Here is a 19,261-nt window from a genome sequence, read left to right on the forward strand (position 1 = left end):
TACGGGGGTTAAATGGTCAAGATGCTGTATATGCTACCTCGATAACTGAGACAATCGTACACATTTTTCACAGACAAGTAAGACAGCTATGAACTTCAGTAAGGACAATGAATTTTACCCATGATCTTACAAAAGATTTGGTTGCCTTCACAACTAGGGAAATTGCTGGCAGGGTTGAGTACCAAATCTTGAGGGCAATGAGAGACAATAGTTGTGGCGTTTCTTCGTGACATTTGAGAATAAGAAGGTAATGAGTTAATGTGTGAGCAGTGGACATGGTGGTGGAGGCACACCATCCCACTCTAAATGCCAGTGGGTGTGCAGTAAGTCAACTCTTCAAACAGCAGAAGGCCTGTTTTAAGCAGTTTTACGCAAACTGAAAAGTGTCCATTGATCAACCTAACACTTAGTCTACCAGCATTTTTGGTTAAACTTTGGTTTAATTGTGGCTTAAACAAACACTCCTGGATATGTTAGTCAGAATTAAAACTAAATTGAACAATACGTTAAGAATAACCTTAGATACTAATTACAAACTAACTAACTAACGAGGCCTATGTCACAGAGACACACACAGACACAGACATACACACACACCAACTAAATCAATTAGGCTATACAAATCACCAAGCCATAAGGGGACCGCGGTTTATCTACTGGTATCTGTCTCCATCTAGTGGTTGTATGTGAAACTCTTTGAAATAATCTTTTGCAGAAAACCAGTGTTGTTGTGGATATGACCTTCTCCTTCATGACAAGTGAAATTACAAAACCAATATGGTTTCTCCATAATTTAAATCGTGACTGCATATTTGAACTCTGACTGTTCTGACCTCCTATCCCTGTTCCCATTCTTAGTCTGCCTCAGCCATCAAGTGAAGACATGATCAAGCATCAGCCTCTGGAATCACTCACCTTCATATTTTAAACAATTGTCTGGCAGACCCAATTTGATCAATAACAAATAAACAAAAGGCTTTAACCATATTGTTTTTATTTTAAAAATCCTTCAATGTAAGCGCTATGAAAGTAACAAAAAAACTCTGACATTAAAACTTTCATACAACAGGCAAAAAACTGAATTCCTGGCACTATACATCTACCTTGGATAGTGTTAAGTTAAAATGATCTGCGTGCTGGTTTACAGAGAAATCAGAGTAATGGACCGCCACACGTAGCAATTGGTTTGATACAGTTGAGTTTACTGGTTTCAAGATTGTACAAGATACAGTCGGAGATGCAGAGTTCACAAACAGCTCTGTCACCCACGGCTGGAGAAGGCCTTCTGAATGTTACATGTGATCACAATTGGTTTATAAGTCCAATCTTCACTGATAGTACTTTCTGGGCCCCACACGTATATGCCTCTCTGTGACTTGCATGTTTCAGTCGTAATTTCTGGCCTGACAATTAAGTTTCTGTGAATCTCCACTCCCTGGTACAGATAGTCTCCCTATCTCACCTGTCTCCTGCCCAGGCTGCCCTCTGACCTTGGAATTTATGTCACTGGTCATCCTACTTGAAAGCAGTTCTTTGAATGTTATCTTAGGCCCCTCTGTCTGAAACCTGTTTTCCAACTGCCTTTAGTTATACTGGTTAAATGGGCATACATTGTTAATAGAAATAAAATGTTAATAAATTCATACCTAAACTGAATTGATCTTACAATAGCTTACATGTAAACCTGAACATGTATCTTTTTCTTCTCCAATTCTGACTGCTGAGCTCAAATGCCTGGGCCTTGCCTTTCTGAAGTGACGGGAATCTTCTATAAATCAGAAGAATCATCCCTGAATAAAAATATATGAGCAAAGGGAAAAGCTTCTTCTTCACATCTTGAAATTGTACCGGGTAAACATACTGATAGAAGCAAATTTATACTTCAGGCACAAAGGCAGCCTTTAGGCCTATATGATTACACTGCAACATCACTGTACAACAAGTTTTAAAATAGTCCCTGAAGACAAAGTTCAGAGTGATCACTGCAGTCAAGGTCAAGCAACCATCCATCCTGGTATCATTGTTGCAACGGTTGATTAAATTCCATTAATTCTTCATCTAGCAGTGGCCAAAAGAGATCAGATGTTCAGTATCAGTAACCAATGAGGAGTAATATGACGTGTGAAATGATTGACATTTGACAGTGAATATATATGGGGCGCCGTTTGTAAAATGTTGCACGTTCGAAAATCCTGCTCAGTTTTGCTATATTTAGCATTTTCATATGGAACAAAAAGCACGACAATATTCGAATGTCACTTTTTCAAGCATTTAGAGAGAAATTCATGTAAATTCATGCGATAACTTTTCCAAGGATATTTTTTGGCAGTAACACAAAGTTGTTGAATAATATAAATGTTTCATCTAAATGTAAATGTTAAATATAAATGTAAATGTTAAATGTAAATGTAAATGTTAAATATAAAAGTAAATGTTCAATGTTATATATAAATGCTAAATGTAAATGCTAAATGTAAATGTTAAATGTAAATGTTAAATGTAAATGTAAATGTTAAATGTAAATGTAAATGTTAAATGTTCAGTCTACATGTCAGATTTGAAGACTGAACCTTACAATATTTACGGTAATTGGCTTTCATAGTTTTCACGTCACGTCAGAATTACCAGCTTGCGGGCAAGAAAATACACTCCACAGCTGTCTACCACTGGAATTTATACTGGAACTGACCATCTTTCATTCAAGATTATTTAATATATCCGCTTTAAAATTGTCTGACATAGGTAGTAAAATGCCAGACAGTTGTTGCTCGTTTGGCTGTTCAAATCGGCGAGGAGACAAGCCCGGCTGTTTCCAGCTGATTGTAGACGTCTTCTGGGTCAACTTTTCTGAGGCGGACAGTAAACTAGCCTTCTTTTTGGAGCTTGCAATAAAAGCATTAACCCTGTTTTGGTCGCCTCATTCATCAGAATAACTACCTAAAACGGGAATAGATCAAGAAATAAAGTCAAGAAACAAAGCATCAACACGATTAAAATTGGATTACCCAACTAGGCTAGGCTACTGTATTTTGTCATCCAACTGGTAATACTACAATGCCAGTAGAAAATACTTGGGAAGATAATTTCAGTTGTCATTCGCCAGACCAGGTGGCTGTACTTGTGTTAACCAGGAAATTGTGTAAAATGATAAAGAACAGTGTTGGGTAGGCTAAAGGTTGCTAGCTAACAGCATGTAGCTCGCTAGCTGGTAGCTAGCTATTAAATGGCAATCATCTTTGCTCTGATAATGAAGATGTTTATTAGTTTTCACCTTCCAGACGACATCGTTATTAACCCATCCCCTTCTGAAAATTAAATTACTATCTGTGCTTTTGGTAGGCTTTCAGTTTTTGAGGTGTGTAGGGGGACGGATTTTCTATTAGATATATGTAAATATCTCCAAACTGGAGCTCAGGCAGGGACTTCTACGACGTTACAGAAATACAAATATCAGCGGGTGCAGTAAAGGGATCACAGGTTCCCAAAATGTAATTTTTTTTCTAGATATCTCTGTCTGGCTATTGTGGTATGATCTGTGTTTGATGGCGATCGTAATTGAGTAGGTTGCACTGCTCGACGATGTCCACTGTTGGTCGACACATTTTGCCCGCAAGGTATCCCTGGTAGTGTTACTGAAAGCTATGAATTACCGTAAATATTCTAATGTTCTGTCGTCAAGTCTGACATGTAGACTGAACATTTACATTTAAAATTTACATTTACATTTACATTTAACATTTACATTTAACATTTAGCATTTGATATTTGTATTTACATTTAACATTTACATTTAACACTTATATTTAACATTTATATATAACATCGGACATTTACGTTTATATTTAACATTTACATTTACATTTAACATTTACATTTATATTTAACATTTACATTTAACATTTAACATTAACATTCAGATGAAATATTTAAATTATTTAACAACTTTGTGTTACTGCCAAAAAATATCCTTGGAAAAGTTATCGCATGAATTTACATGAATTTCTCTCTAAATGCTTGAAAAAGTGACATTCGAATATTGTCGTGCTTTTTGTTCCATATGAAAATGCTAAATGTAGCAAAACTGAGCAGGATTTTCGAACGTGCAACATTTTACAAACGGCGCCCCATAAATATATGCCTGTTTTGAGAGCATCTGAGAGTATCTTAACAAATGTCTTGACCATTTGAAACATTTACATTTTTCAATGTAAGTTTTCACTGGGTTACAATACGTATTTTTTTTGTTCCGTCTGTAATTCATATAGCCTGTATAAATAGGCTATATATTTTAACTGAGAGGACGTTCACCAGACTACCTCCACTACAATGAGCCACCAGAGGTCTCCCTTGATCCAAGACTTAACATAGCAACAGTGGCTGTAGAGTTTCTTTACTAAACTCATGCATTTATTATGAGCCGTACACTGACGCAGATGTCAACACTTTTAATGACATTACACCAATGCATATCTGATAGGAAAAAAGGGAATGTTCATAAACACTACTCTGAAAGACAGCTCACATTTGCTTAATAGCCTACATAGAACTCAGATGTTGAGTGAAACGTTCGATCGTTTGATATTCTAAATGCCAATGTATGGGGGACGCTTCCTTGTCAATCACGGTGTCATACGTGCTACTATTGGCTGCTTATCTCATCTGACGTCTTTAGTGGGCGTTTAGGACGAGGCAGGGACAACAACGCCGATGCTGCTGTAAAGACGAAAGGAGCTACGGTCAGAAAATGGCTGACAGATTTTCTAGGTTCAACGAAGAACGTGATTTCCAGGTAAAATTGTCTTTTTAAATTGAGGTCGTGGTCCTCGGAAATATTCTATTTACCCTTCACCGTAATATCTCTGCAGATGTGGTGCTTTTGTTTGCACAACGGAGGAAAATAATTTCAGGTTCATTTTCGATTCTGTTTTCTCTTGCGCAGCTAGCTGCATGACATGTTAGCAGACTGGTTAGCTAGCACTACGACTGAAGAGCAGGTTAGCAGCAGAGCCCGGTGACAACTAATTATGCTAGCTAAGGAGGTTGGCAGCTCAAACTAAGAGACAGGCAAAGCATCCTTTTAGTGCATTCACTAACAGTTTCATGTCAATGTTTTATAACACAACGGATGGCTCTGTCTTGTTATCGGCGGTAAATTTAGTCTCGTGACCTTGATCAGAGAAACTGCTGTGTAGTTTTAGTGGGTAGCCAGTTAGCTATTAGGCAATGACCTAGCTAGCTCGATAGTTAGCCAACGTTACCCAAATGGCTGGCTGGCTAGCTAGCTTGCTAGCTATCCCAAACAGTGACACATGAAGTGGTTGTGTCTGTCGGTAGGAAAACTGTATGATCAGGGAAAGTGTATTAAAACCGGATGTCGTCACTTTAAGCCGGTCTCTGGTTGGATAAAGCTTTTCAGCAGAAATGGACAAGGACCTTTACTTTTGAGTTGAGAAGTTGTGTTGATCGCCTGGCATGCAAACGATCGGTTTTCTTTAAATTATTATTATTTTTGTGAAGTTATACGGCTTATGTGAATAAAGCTATCTACACAACTTTTTATATGTCTACATTGACTCGTTTAGTTGTTCATGTGGTACACGTAGGTCTTAACTGAAGCTAACGCTTAGACCAACAATCCATTGGAACACATAGTAGCTAGCTAGCCTCGCTGCTAAGAAGTCTAACGTTAGCATGCTAATATGAATAGACCCATTATAGTCAGGTGGCTTAATGCTCAATTGACTTGTTAACCGAACTTTTACGAAGTCATACAACTAAACACACAAGTGACTTGTTAACTGAACTTTTACGAAGCTATATGACCAAACACAAAGCTAGCACTGTTAATTCCACTATAGCTAGCCAGGTCAATTAGCTTGCCTAAGATACTGCAATTTAAGCTAACCAATTACCTCATTTCCCCCAAAACCCATCGATTACATGTGTTTGTGATGTGTAACATATATCCTTAATCAGTCATTCAAGTTATTAACGTTTATTTACCGCTAGCGATTACACGACACAAGGGTAATTCAATCGCTATTAATGTTGAACTTGAACTTCAACAACGTCACACAATATTAAAAGTCAGGCATCGGCATGGTTCCTACAGAATAAATCAAAGGTCCTTGTCCATTTCTGCTGAAAAGCTTTATCCAACCAGAGACCGGCTTAAAGTGACGACATCCGGTTTTAATACACTTTCCCTGATCATACAGTTTTCCTACCGACAGTGTCTTCCAAGCAACATCGATTGGGAGATGCGCAGGCCTGAGAGTAAACAGGCTTCCACCATTTGGATCAGAATAATTGTTTTGTTGATGTAGCCCCAAAACCACAAACTGCAACATTTGAGCAGGTCCTTTTAAGCTCATAAATAAACGGGCAATTCATTATGTAACTTATAATTTGTGTTTGTTTCTATACTTGCAGTTGCACTTCCGCGAAAGCTGTAAGGTAATTCCCTACTGACTGTCAGGCCAGACCATCCTTAAAAATATGTTGGTTTGTTTTGTCCAAATCTCAGGAAGAGGCCTGTGTAGATAGAGGCCATCTGTCTAGAGGCCTATATATAATCTTCTGACACACTTGCGTTGTTTCATATGTACCGTGATGAAAAGCATGACCCTGAATGCAATGAGGTGGCTCAATAAAACCACTAATTGAAGGTGGATTTCTGGATTCGATGTGGAGATCATTATATAGTTCATAACATAGAACAATAGCAACAAGATGTTGCGTATACCTCTTTAATTAATTTTTCTGCCATATTTTGAAAGCCAACATTCTACTTCCACTGTGTACTCTCTGTATTTAGCATCAACCTTGTTAGACTGTCCTATCATATTATATGAATATAAGTCCTAATCACAGTGTCCACCTGGGAGAAACAAAAATGTAGTGATCATATATTTATAAAACTACTGCCTTGACACTCCTGATCTTTTCACTAATAATGGTCTTTGATCGCGACGTCAATTCTGCGCTCAACAAAATAATAATAATAATTTCTCCAGGAGCAGCATCAATATTAGGCTGTTAAACCAGAGAATTTCTAGGATTACTACAAGGTTGAGTCGACAGATGAATTTTGCAGGAAAGATGCTAACGTCTGGTTAAATGGCTTTATGGCAGAATTACTTGATAAATGAAGGTACCAGTGCCGCTGTTGATTAATTAAAGCTTATATTTCAGCTGACATTTTGCATGTGTTCATTCAGTGACCATAACCTCGACATCTTAACTCCGTAAGGTATAATTCCTTTTGCTGCATTTACCGCGTAACATCTGGTAAAACCTCTTTTCAAAAATAGCCCCTACACCCTCTCCCTACCTACTTCACGTCGAGGTTCCGCCACATTAAGTGCCATCCCAAACCAACTAGCGGGCAAGTGGAAGTGGGTTATAAAACTGTCCATGCAGGCTTCACAACCATTTGCAACAGTTTTTTCGTGTTTGTGCAGCACCTTAACACTAGCTGTCAGTTGTTTTTACAGCCACATGGCTATATTTGCTATAAAGAGTAATTTGGCAGCAAAAGCAATGAAATACTGATGCTCGAGAAGAAGTAGACCTACATAACACAACATGTGTGGGGCTATATATTACAGGGTATGGAAAGGTTAACGTGAATAAAACATGAAATTCAGTTCCACACACATAATGAAAGGAGTTGAAGACATCCTGTATTTTCTTGCAGGGTCTCCAAAAAGTATATTTTATGTTTTTTTTAATGTTTATTATCTTTCATATAATGTTCCGTTATTTCAATCCGTCGAGGGCATCCCAAAGTTTGCCACTGTATCACACCCTACCCCTTCATTAAGACTGCAGCAGTCATGCAGTGGGGAGGGTCCAGGTAGGAAAAGGCCCTTAGTGTTTAATCAATAAGCATCAACCAGCACTGCAAGCCCCAGCCAGTCAAAAGTCAAAAAAAGCAGTTTCAGTACAAAATTACTTAGTCAAATATTAATATGTAAAATATTTTACGCCATTGCAACAGAAAGTTATAGTCGTAAAGCCTATAGATTAAACAACATGGGGAAGAAAAAAAAGGTCATGCCCAACTTGATGGGAGTCATTGGGTTACGGCAAACCAACATAATTTTAAGGATGGCCACAGCCTTTGACCGTTTAGGCAATGCTTTGCACACTTTCACATTAGTAGGCTATATTGTGGGTTTGCCCTAGGTCACCAAAAGTTGAATGGATAGTGCTGACTGATGTTGTTTTCTTAGTAGCTGCCTACATTATAGTGCGATCATACGTTTCTCAGTCTTTCACAGTTGCTTTAGTTGCTGACTGAACTCGCAGCCAGTATGATGAATGAAATAATTGGCCCGCTCTCTAATGTTTAAATACTAGATTCCATCCATTGATCCGTTTTGGAGTTACTTTAGGGTGTACTACACTGGAATGTAAAACAGGCCCATCATGACTTGAGAGTACACCATGCCTGGCTCCATTTTATATTGGACAGATGATTTTGATTGAGTGAGTTAAATTGAATATCATCAGGGGGAAATTTGTCCTTGTTTTGCACATAGGCTGCCTAGTGAACCTCCACACGAGGAGCCCATCAACTCCAAAACTTTACTTTGTCCTTAGATGGTGTAGAGTTGTGTTTGTTGTTGTGAAGGGTCTCATCACTGTTATGTTGCCTATGCACTTGAAATGTCCAGGATGGAAACCAGAGGTGAATCAGCAGAGGGCTGAAGAGTATGCTGGTGATATGAGATCATATCCAGGCTGAGCCACTTTTGTGTTTGTTTGGCAGCCAAACAAAACAAACTCCTGTGGCATTTGGCAGGGCTTTGAGCCACTGCTAAAAGAAAGGTGTGATAAAAAGGTGTTTCTTACCCGGTCTGTATTGCCAGCTAAGGTTCTGTTTTTGCTCTTTCAACCCCAGTGTTTATATTCTGTGTTATGTTATGTGGTGCCGTACTTGTAGACTTCCCACTGCCACTGTCCGTTTGAGTATCTACGCCTAATAAGGGGCTTTGTGGTTGTGGGAGCGTAGTGTATTTGGCCGCCAACATCTAATATGCTCACCCAGGCACATTCCAGTGTGACTTGGAGAGGGGTGTGCAGTAGCATCTTCAAAGGTTTTGTCCCAGTAACACTGCTCTATAACAGATGAACAACTGGGCCTCCTGCTCAACATGGAACACTGGGACAACTGGCAAATGCTGCCTACAGTTCTTCCCGAACCTGGAGTGAAACATTCTTATCTCAGAGAGAGAATAACATTTGGACAGTTGGACACAAATGCAGTCAAGGACCTGAGGCATTTGTCAGTAGTGGTTTACTGAAGATGACTGTTGATTTGAGGCCTTCAGTGCAATAAATAACTGCAAATAGGTCATGTCTTGTCATAGATGTATGACTGGTGTACTGCCCATGATGGTGTGTGTGTGCATGAATAGAGGATACTTTGAGACTAAACTGAGATTTGCTGAACATGCGTTGGCATGGCATTGACCACTTTAGTCATTTAAATGGCTTGTGCTTTGTTCTTTGTTTAAAAAGGCCCTGATCTGTCAACGAGTATAATTAGTGTTTACTGTCTTTTTACAGTCTTGGCTTATTTTTAGCATGTTAATTTGAAGTGGGACTGTAAGCTTTATTGACAAGGTTTTTAGCCATTCAGTGTCTCTTTTGTTTAGTTCTAGGCTACTCCTTGGAAAAAGTTTTCAAGTGGTCAGTTTACCTCAGACATTTTGGAAGGATGTCCGCTAGGCCTCTGTTCTACCAATAACTTGTGTCTTTAGTTATAGCTCATCTAAATTATAATGACAATGAAATGCTACCAATAGTAGCTGTAATGCTAATATTCTTCTTCTTGCAATAATGCCTCCCCGTATCTCCCAGAATTAAAGCAACCATGTTACCAAGATACAAAAAAAAACATTTACACCGTTGATTATTTCTGTCTGGACCAACCAGGCTGTATTGCAAAAGGGTTTTCGAGCACTGAATGTGCAGCAGCAGCAGCAGCAGCAGGAGCCCATGGGGAGGCAGCGGATGGACAGCAGGGGATCTGTCTTGCCAATGCCCAGCTGAACTCTCTGTTCAGGGCCTGCCAACATGAATGATCTGCCATTAAGGATGAATAGGCTGAAAGCTGGAATTTGTGTTTTCATATAAATGGTTGGGTACGCAAGCCTGACTGGCTATGTTGTATTTCTTTAAGTCCATTTCAGCTGGTATCATAGGGAGGAACTGAGCAGCAGAGGAGAGGGGAACTTGTCGGTTAATGAACTTGTTTTCGTTCTGCTCTGCCAAGCAGTGATGGGGAGTGGTTTTGGTGGTGATGAGGGCACTTTCATCTGAACTACAACAAAAAGCAATATGGTTATTTACTAAAGGGTGAGGAAAAAATGCCATACTTAAATATTTTTTAGCATTTAAATACATATTTTCCTCTGTGTTCTGTATGACTCTTTGAATGTCAATCGAGAAAATCACCACTGGTGGTTTGTCCTCAGTGCTAGCTTGGCTCAGCTGTTTTTGAAGGTCAGGCCTTTGAAGCACCAGCTGATCGCCTTTCCTCTGACAGAATGTTGATTGGCTGGATCTGGTACGCTTGGCTGTGCTGAGGGCCTTCTACCTGAAACCTGGGGTCAGAGCGACTGTCAGGCTGTGGGAGGACATCCTGAGTCCCCCTGGCTGCTTGTGTCATGTGTGCTGATGTGCAAATATGCAGTAACTTTGCCAGGTTGGCAGTGGCTGCAGTACACAGTCGTAAGTCAGAGTCAGGCCAACTGCTCCCAACATACGTGATTTTGTCCCTTTGATCCAGAAGAGATGCAGGTGTTTGGCTCAGAAGTGGTAACGTGCCATACAGTTGTCTCGGCTAGCCTGCAGACAAAACGTTTGATGTGCCGTTTGGCCGTTAGGTCTGAGCGGTATGACATGGAGGGGCTGTAATGGTGCGCTGGGTGGTGGGTATTTTCCGACATAAACATCTGAAGGGTGTGAAAGGGCAAACAAGGCCTCCAGCCCACCGCTTGCATCTCTTCCCCAGTGTCTGTTGTGGGAGCTGTAGGGATCAAGGCATCTCTGTAGAAGGCCTTAAAGGGTACTGAAGGTCATGATGATCCAGTTTCAGAATGTGGGCCACCTGTCTGGCTGTGTTGGAGAGAGCGATCGAGCCCTGGGCATAAGTGGCATAGTGGACTGCAGAGGGAGCCCTGGGCATAGTGGACTGCAGAGGGAGCCCTGGGCATAGGTGGCATAGTGGACTACAGTGTATTTAAGCAAAAACGGGGCAGTTAAGGGCCGTGAATACAAGAGAGTGACACAGACCCCCACCCCCCATATTTCCAAAAATTCTTGTGGATATTCTTGTTCTTGTGGATATGCGTTCTTATTTGTTTCCGTATGTGTGTGTTCACAGGGGGGAAATCACTTTGACAATTATGAGGAGGGCCATCTGGAGCTGGAGCAGGCCTCCCTGGACAAGCCCATAGAACCGGTAAGGCTACACCTGTAGTGCTGTGTGATTGGACTAGTCTGACTGCAGACCAACTATATGAGTGAATGATTGGTCAAATTGGATAGAGGAGTCCCTCCCAACCCCAACCCCAACCCACCCCATCTCCCTCCCTTTTTTGTGTGTGATGGTATATATAAAACATGCTTCCTCCCCACCTGTCACTCCCAAGATGTAGGTCTTGATCAATATCCCCCAACAGTATCATTAGTCCCTCCCTCCCAACCCCACTTTTTTTTTTTTACATTGCCTCCCCTCCTTATGCCATGTCTTGCCAGCCCCCCCCCTCCTCCATGCACTTTATTATTAAGATGTAGAAGAGAACATTTGACCACAGCTTTTTTGTTTTTTAAATGTTCTTAGGTGTTTGTTTGTTTGTTTGTGTGTGTGTGTTTGAGTGTCTTTTAGAGACCGTGAGAAATGAAATCATTAGACTTTTGATCAGTTTGCAGTTTTGGACAATTAAACTTCCCAAATTCTAAACTGCACAGAGATCGTGGAGTGGATCACACACTGTACTAACTCTCCCACCTTCACACATTCAGCTCACTAACCCCCCACGACTCACACGTCATATGAACACCGCAGCAGTAGAGTGCGTCCTCTGCTCACGTGTGTCTGTTCCCCAGCTGAGCAGCTCTCCTCGCCAGCTGGGTGTTCAGCGATGCCTGGATCTGTCTGTTCTTTCCAGAGCAGTGACCCTGAAGGGGACCAGACCACCAGATGCAGCTGTGCAGAGCCCCTGGAGCTTCAGAGCTCAGTTCACGTTCAGTTTTGCACATTTTATTATACTCATTTACAGTTCTGACATCCGAGTGACTGTAGAAGTTAGTGAAACATGCGTTATAATTTGCAAATGCACGTACATGATATAACTGATCAGCTAGACCAGATTCAAACTTGAAAAAAATAAATCTTCTTTAGCATAAACATGGTTATCTGATTCAGACACACATGGAGATACATGACAATCAAGTTCAAATTTGCTGTTGTCTACATGTTGTGGGGGACATGTAGATGAAGCCCAATCCCAATTTCCCCCCGAAGGCCTAAAACCTGAACCCTCACAGACTTGATTGAAGGCCTAAAACCTGAACCCTCACAGACTTGATTGAAGGCCTAAACCCTGAACCCTCACAGACTTGATTGAAGGCCTAAAACCTGAACCCTCACAGACTTGATTGAAGGCCTAAACCCTGAACCCTCACAGACTTGATTGACGTGATTGAGATAAGGAGGTGCAAGGGCTCAAAATGGTATAAATAGGAATGGGACGGCACGTTGTTACAGCACGTTACCGTGACACCAAAACATGTTGCGTACTATTGTGTGTTTGCATGTAACACTTTTTTCACGGCCAAGGCACTTAAGGGACACACTGCCACTGCTTCCGGGCTTCCCCTGGTAACCCTGGGTTTCAATGCTATGAACTGTGGGTAATAGTCTCAACATTGCAGACTTAAAGGAAAGAGTGCAGAAAGGGCTGACAGATATTTGACAGTGCGACAGCCCTAAGCCTTCGGCAACGCGCCTCAAAATACGTGAGTGTGGACCTTGGGTTTGGGACTGAGGCTCCTGCTTCTAGTGTCGGCGTCCTCAACACGCAGTAAACATAGGCGCAGCTTCAGCGCCCTCTCCACACTGAATCACAATCAGCCCATTATGAGTCCTTTATTAGGTACGTCAGCGGTAGCTCACAGCTGCACAGCTGTCAGTAGAGGAGCCCACCAGAGCTGCTCTGGCTCCTGTTCCTATGACTACCAGCTCATCGGTTAAGGTCAGCTGTTCCCCCTAACCACTAGTTAATGCTTGCTTTTCCCTCTGACTGCAGGCTCTTTTTCCCTTTGTTCACTCTACTGGCACTGATATTATGTTGCCCACTAGATCAAACAGTGGCTGGTTAATGGCTGATGATTTGATTTTAGGCTTGACTGGTAAAGGAGGGGATGGATATATTTTTTGAAGTTATAACAAGGAAATCACAAACCTGATATGAATACACAGCATCACCCCCATCATGCCCCCTCTCCTGTTGTTGTAAAAACTGAATGCAGGGAAGATTATTTATAGCCTGATGTCCACTGGCATGCTGTCAGTCAGTGGATAAAACTAGGTCGAGGCCCATTACCAGATTTAGCCATGTGGGGAACACACACTTTTAGATCTGTGACACTCAGAACCCCCCGTGCCCCCCCCCCACTCACAAACAAACAAACAAACAAACAAACAAACAAAGTTGAGAGGTCATGCTCTCTAGCCCTGCTTTGCTCTCCAGCCCCTGCACACAGTCCCAGCCACTCACATCAGCTCCTCATGTTAAGTGTGCTGGTGGTGGTTTTATACGCATCACCCTCAGTGTGTCATCCACTCCACAGACACAGGGCACTGAGAAACACTGAAATGGAGGATGGAAAAACGATTGGATGCAGTGTACAATTGTGTGTGTGTGTGTGTTGGTGTTAGAGAAAGTGTATACTCTAGGTGTTCTTGTGTCTTTGTATGTAAGAGTGTGTGTGAGTGTGTTGGCACAGTATGTGTCAGATATTTTCAGTATTGTACACAACTTGGGGTGTTCGACATTTCTCTCCTGCAGCGAATTGGCCCAAATTAGCTAAGCAGCTCTGACCGGTTTGTATCTGCACGCTCTGCTTTCCTTCTACTGTCTTTAGGGGCTCCTCGTAACGCTTTTCTCTCTCTCTCTCTCTCTTTTTTCTCTTTTTCTCTCTGTCTCTCTTTTTCTGTCTCTCTCTGTCACCCCCTCCCTTCTGTTTTCTCTCCTCCATCTATTTCTCTACTCTATTTCTTGTTCTCTCTCTCTCTCTCTCTCTCTCTCTCCAACACAGTGATTCGGTGTACAGTACCCTCTGTCATTATGTGCTGGCATGGTGCTTGTGCAACTGGGACTGCATTTTTCGCTGACAAGGCACATAGATAATATCGCAGGCAGCTTCTTTCTCTCTCTCTCTCTCCTCTCTCTGTCTGTCTCTCTCTCTCTCACTGAGGCTGACAGGCTTATCCTTCGCTCGCTCCCTCCCCCACAACAACGGCTACAATGGCCCCCGCCGCATTAGCAGCTGCCCTCTACACACAATCCAAAAACTGAAAGGCGAAAAGAAACGCATTAAGCGCTGAGAAATCCAGCTGGACGTTGACGCTTGCCAGCGCCCTCCTGTTGAGAACCTGGGGCAGTTAGGTGAAGGTGCCCTTCCTCCTGACCCCTGGAGGTCGCATTAAAGACATGAGTCACGAGGCCTCTGCAGTGCTATGAATCATCACAAGCAGAGAGAGAGAGAGAGAGAGAGAGAGAGGCAGAGGCCAGAGAGATGGGCCGGATGCTACGGCAGCAACAGCAGGAGCTCGATGCTGGGCAGAGGCACGGCAGGGCATTCATTTTTATAGCACTCGCTGTTCATATAAATGGTTTAATAGTGCAGTAATGGGTTCGCTTTCATGCAAGCTCAGCATAGTCCAAAATTGAGTAATCACTGCTCGTATGAATAACCCTGCAAGGTTAGGTGCAGTGTCTTTAGGTGGATAGATAAGGAAAAATGTAATTAATCTTAGTCTTCAGTACATTTTAAAAGAGTCATTATGTTTCACATGTTAGTCTCTCAGTGTAGCATCAAGAGTGTACTGAGTTAATGAATCTACTACCTCTAGATACAGCAGCATTCCTCTTAAGCTGATAGCCGCCACACAGAGATTTATTCATTCAGTGGACGGTTATCAGGAGGACCTCTGCTCCGGACCGTGAGGGCGCCAGGGGGGAGGGAGAGCAAGGAAAGGTGGCCTGGCCACTGCCTGACTGAAATCCTTCTCATGCTCCTGCACTATTGTCTATGGAGGGGGGTGGAGGGCAGGAGCCCTGCACACAGAGCACACTCTACACAGCTGTCACTTTTTGATTTGTCACACACACACACACACACACACACACACACATACACACATTGATATATGCTTGCAGTTGTCCAGGATAATCTGATCCCTGGCTTCAACAGTGTATTTTGTAAGGACACATTCACACTAACGTGTGTGATTGAGCCCCTCCCTGTGACAGCTGTGTGTGTGTGTGTGTGTTTGTGTGCGTGTGTGTCTGTCTTCTGGGCATTTAGTGTGTTTGGCGCTCTTGCCCCCACGCCCCTCCTCCTGCCTCTCATTGTGTGTGACTGGTAGGCAGCTAGAGATCTGTGGTTCTTCATTTGGGACCTAGTGTTCACTTTTCTCTTTCTTTGATTCTGACTTTTGTTTGAATTGGTTCTTTACTCTTCTTCTTCTTCTTCTCCTCCTCCTCCTCTTCCTCCCCCTTTCCCTCTATCTGTTTCTCTAACATTGGTTATTTGCTTTGCATGCCTTAACTAGGTAGCACAAGTTCCTCCATCACCCCAATACCACGCCTTGCCACAAAGAAAAAGAGATGAGAGATGTGCACAGGGCAGCGCTCTCCATCACACACACACACACTGCTGACAGCTGGCTGGTGGTTTCTGATCAGCTGCAGTAAGTGGAGTTGATCGTCACCATCAGCCCTTGTCCAGTGCCCACACACGTCTAGTCTCATCTCATCAGTATTACTGCTCATTACCCTAGTGTCCCCCAACACACACACACACACACACACACACATACATCTTCCCTTCCAGACTGCCCTGTCCAGTATGTCTCTCTGTAGGCCTCTCCTTCTTGTGGTTTAAGTTAAATGTGTGATTAAGAAAATCCTCTAACCCCCCCCTACATGCACTTCCCCCCCCCCTCCCCTCTCTTCTCTTCTCTGGGGGCAGAGCTGCACACACCCCTCTCTTCCATCTCACTTTCTCCTGGGAGTTAAGAGTTCCAACACCTTTTTGTTTTTTTATTTGTTTATTTATGTATATATATATTTTACCCAAATTATTTTCTGATTAATAGACAAGTCAAAGTCACCACGTGAATATGTTGCCATGCTTCTCACACCCATAGCCTGTAGATGTGATGTAACACTCTTGAATGCTGTGAGCTGTAGTAGTGTGTAAGACTGCGAGAGTAACGTAGAGTTGGTGCAGAAGAGCACAAGCCAGTGGTGACCGTTTCTGGGTCCTTTTTTCTTGTGTTGTGTGACGTCTGACTGTTCTTTTGACAGGCCAGGTTTTTAAAGCCAGGTTCGTATGGACATGTTTCTCCTCCACCTGCACTGCTGTCGGACTCCTCAGCAATGTCGCTTTTTTTCCATCTGTCTCTCTCTCTCTCTCGTTTTTTTTTGTTTTTTTTTCTTCCAAGTGCACTCATCTTTCCATCCCTTCACTCATTTGCATGCCACCTGTCCGTCACCCTCACCTGCCCCCCCCCCCCCTCTCTCCGACTGGTCCATCTCCGCCCAGAGCACCTGGAATCTCCATCAGCAGGTCTGCCTCAAATCCTCAGGCGTGCTGTTTTGATTGGCTGTCCTAAATTCCAGTCCCCCCCTCCCCCCTGAAGTGTTTATATTCGAGTGCGTGTGCTGCCGGCTGAAACATGTGCGGGAGCAAGGACGCTGCAACCTCCCCCCTCCACCCCCCTCCACCCAGCTCTGCTCTAGCACTGCAGAGGCTTGTGTCCACTGCTGCAGAGTTACTGCAGTGCAGGCGGGGTGGGTGGGTGGGTGGGGTTTAACCCACAGCGCAGCACCACAAGCATCCACTCTTTTAGAGACCACAGATAGCTCCAGGATGCTTGTGTGGGAATCCAGGGAAGTGTAGTTTGTTGCATCGTCACAGACACAAAATGCTCACATTGCTGGGCTGTGCTGTGCTGTGCTTTTATTTCTGGGACTGCGCAGATTTAGAAGTGCATTGGAGCCGCAGAGAAGGTGCAGACATTAGTCCTATTCTAAGCCCCGGAACAAGAACAGGACACACACACACACACACACACACAGGCACAGAAAGGCACAGAAGAAGCAAGCAGGGAAACAGGCACGGCCCTGAGGGTAGTTAAGAGGAGAACTAAGGATGCTTTATACAGAAACCATCTGAAAAAAACATCTGCATAGGAGTCTCTCTCTCCCCTCACCCCTAACTCTGCCTGTCTTCTTCCCGTATTAAATAGCTCCCTTTTTAAGGTATAATACGCTGATCATAATGCACCAGTCAGTACAGCACTAGCCCACATGTTCCCCAGGGGGTTTGAGATAAGGGGATGGCTTCCCACTATTGGACTCTAAAAACAACCTCGGCCAGTGGAGGGCCAATGTCTACACAATCACCAGGTGTGTCAACAAGAGGGCGGAGATGACAGGAAGGGGTGGGGGGCGGGTCCTATGCGGGTGACCACACCACTTTCAGGCACTAACACCACTTGCCCTCACCCCTGTCTCTCTCTCTCGCCATCCAATCAATGCCTTGCCTGCGTTGCCACCGGCACCCCCCCTCGTCCAGTCCATGGCAGTCAATGAGTTCCCCCTCTCTCTGGTTAGATGACCCTTGACCCTTGAACCTTGTGCATCACCACCGTGTGCCCGTACTCATCTCTCTTAATCGGTCATCCAGCCAGATTATTGGCTCTCACTGCTTTCTGTGCTCATGGGTCTACTAACACCAAACCGCCCTCGTCCCTCAACCCCTTTTGTTGATGATTAACACCAGATGCATGCTGGGTAGTTTTGAGTTGAGTTCCTCTCCTCTCTCTCTCTCTCTCTCTTATTTTGTTGACTTCTTTCACCTCCGTGTGGACCTGCGTTGGTTTTGCTGTTTTTTTCTTTTTGTTGTTGTTGATGTTGTTGTTGTGGTTAGCTGTAAATGAGCTTGGAGTCCTGAGTTTTGTTGAATGATGATGATGATGATGATTGATGTGTGTGCTTTGGTGGGAAAGCCTGCTCTTTTTTTTTATTTTTTCCTCTCGCTTGTCATCTCCTCTCTCTGTTCCATGTCTGTGTCTGCAATGACCCGTCACTGGACATCTAAGTGTCAGACACGCACCCTTCCCTTTCCCCTCCGTCCACTTCTCTCCTTTCACACAACCAGGGCCTTGGTATGGTAACCCAAGGCCTTTCTCATACCCCCCCCCCTCACATAACTCTCTTTCCCTCTCTCATCCTCCCTGTCCCACTCCTCCTTTGTGATCTCTTTGAAACGTGTCATTGTTCTTGAGCTCATAGACAATTCAAAAGTTTCTGGTCCTTTTTTTGTTCTTTTCTTCTGGTTTCCTTGCTAATGCACTTGTGTTGTTCCTTCTCTCTGCCTCTCTGTGTTGTTTGTGTCCGTCCGTCTGGTGCTTTATATATGTATGTTTCCTGTCATACGTATATAAGCTCCTCTGTCGAGGAGGCAGTAGAGGGCTCCAGTCTTAGACGTATCCCGAAGACACTATGTCTCCCAGTAATAGAAGCTAGGCTAGGAAATATGGATTTGCAGATATTTTACTGATAGAGGTATAGTTACCTAGATAGACTAGTTACCTCTCTTTGATGTCCAACCCTTCTTCCTCCTCCTCCTCCTCCCACAGCCTTGTGCCTCCACTTCTCTGTGTCTCTCACCTGCTCCTCTTCCTCTCTGAAGAAGGGTAACAATCACTCAGGAGTGTAGGTGTGGAGGAGGAGGAGGATGAGGAGGAGGAGGATTATGGTCTTGGTGATGTATAGGATGATATTAGCTGTGTTGCTTTATGTGTGTGTGTGTGTGTGTGTGTGTGTGTGTGTGTGTGTGTGTGTGTGTGTGTGTGTGTGAGTTTGAGCGAGCGAGTGAGCAAGAGATACATAGAGAGAGAGAGAGAGAGAGAGAGTGTGTGTGTGTGTGTGAACATATCTGTGTGTGC

At 43.2% G+C, this 19,261-nt stretch overlaps 1 protein-coding gene across 4 annotated transcripts in view; it reads left to right on the forward strand.

The window, feature by feature from the left end:
- Positions 1-4,653: 4,653 nt before the first annotated feature.
- The window catches only part of gpatch8 (G patch domain containing 8), a 28,463-nt gene continuing 13,855 nt past the window's right edge, over positions 4,654-19,261 (forward strand). Inside the window, exons 1-3 of one of the 4 annotated variants that reach the window (XM_012825652.3) lie at positions 4,654-4,789; positions 6,433-6,456; positions 11,399-11,476. In XM_012825652.3, the coding sequence (XP_012681106.2) occupies positions 4,745-4,789; positions 6,433-6,456; positions 11,399-11,476 (147 nt within the window). In that variant the 5' untranslated portion in view covers positions 4,654-4,744. Of the gene's footprint in view, positions 4,790-6,432; positions 6,457-11,398; positions 11,477-14,087; positions 14,123-17,119; positions 18,879-19,261 lie in introns of those variants that run through there. The other 3 variants (XM_012825655.3, XM_012825653.3, XM_031570541.2) reach the window with 3 other exon arrangements.

Source organism: Clupea harengus, chromosome 1, assembly GCF_900700415.2.
Source record: "Clupea harengus chromosome 1, Ch_v2.0.2, whole genome shotgun sequence".
Taxonomy (NCBI): Eukaryota; Metazoa; Chordata; class Actinopteri; order Clupeiformes; family Clupeidae; genus Clupea; species Clupea harengus.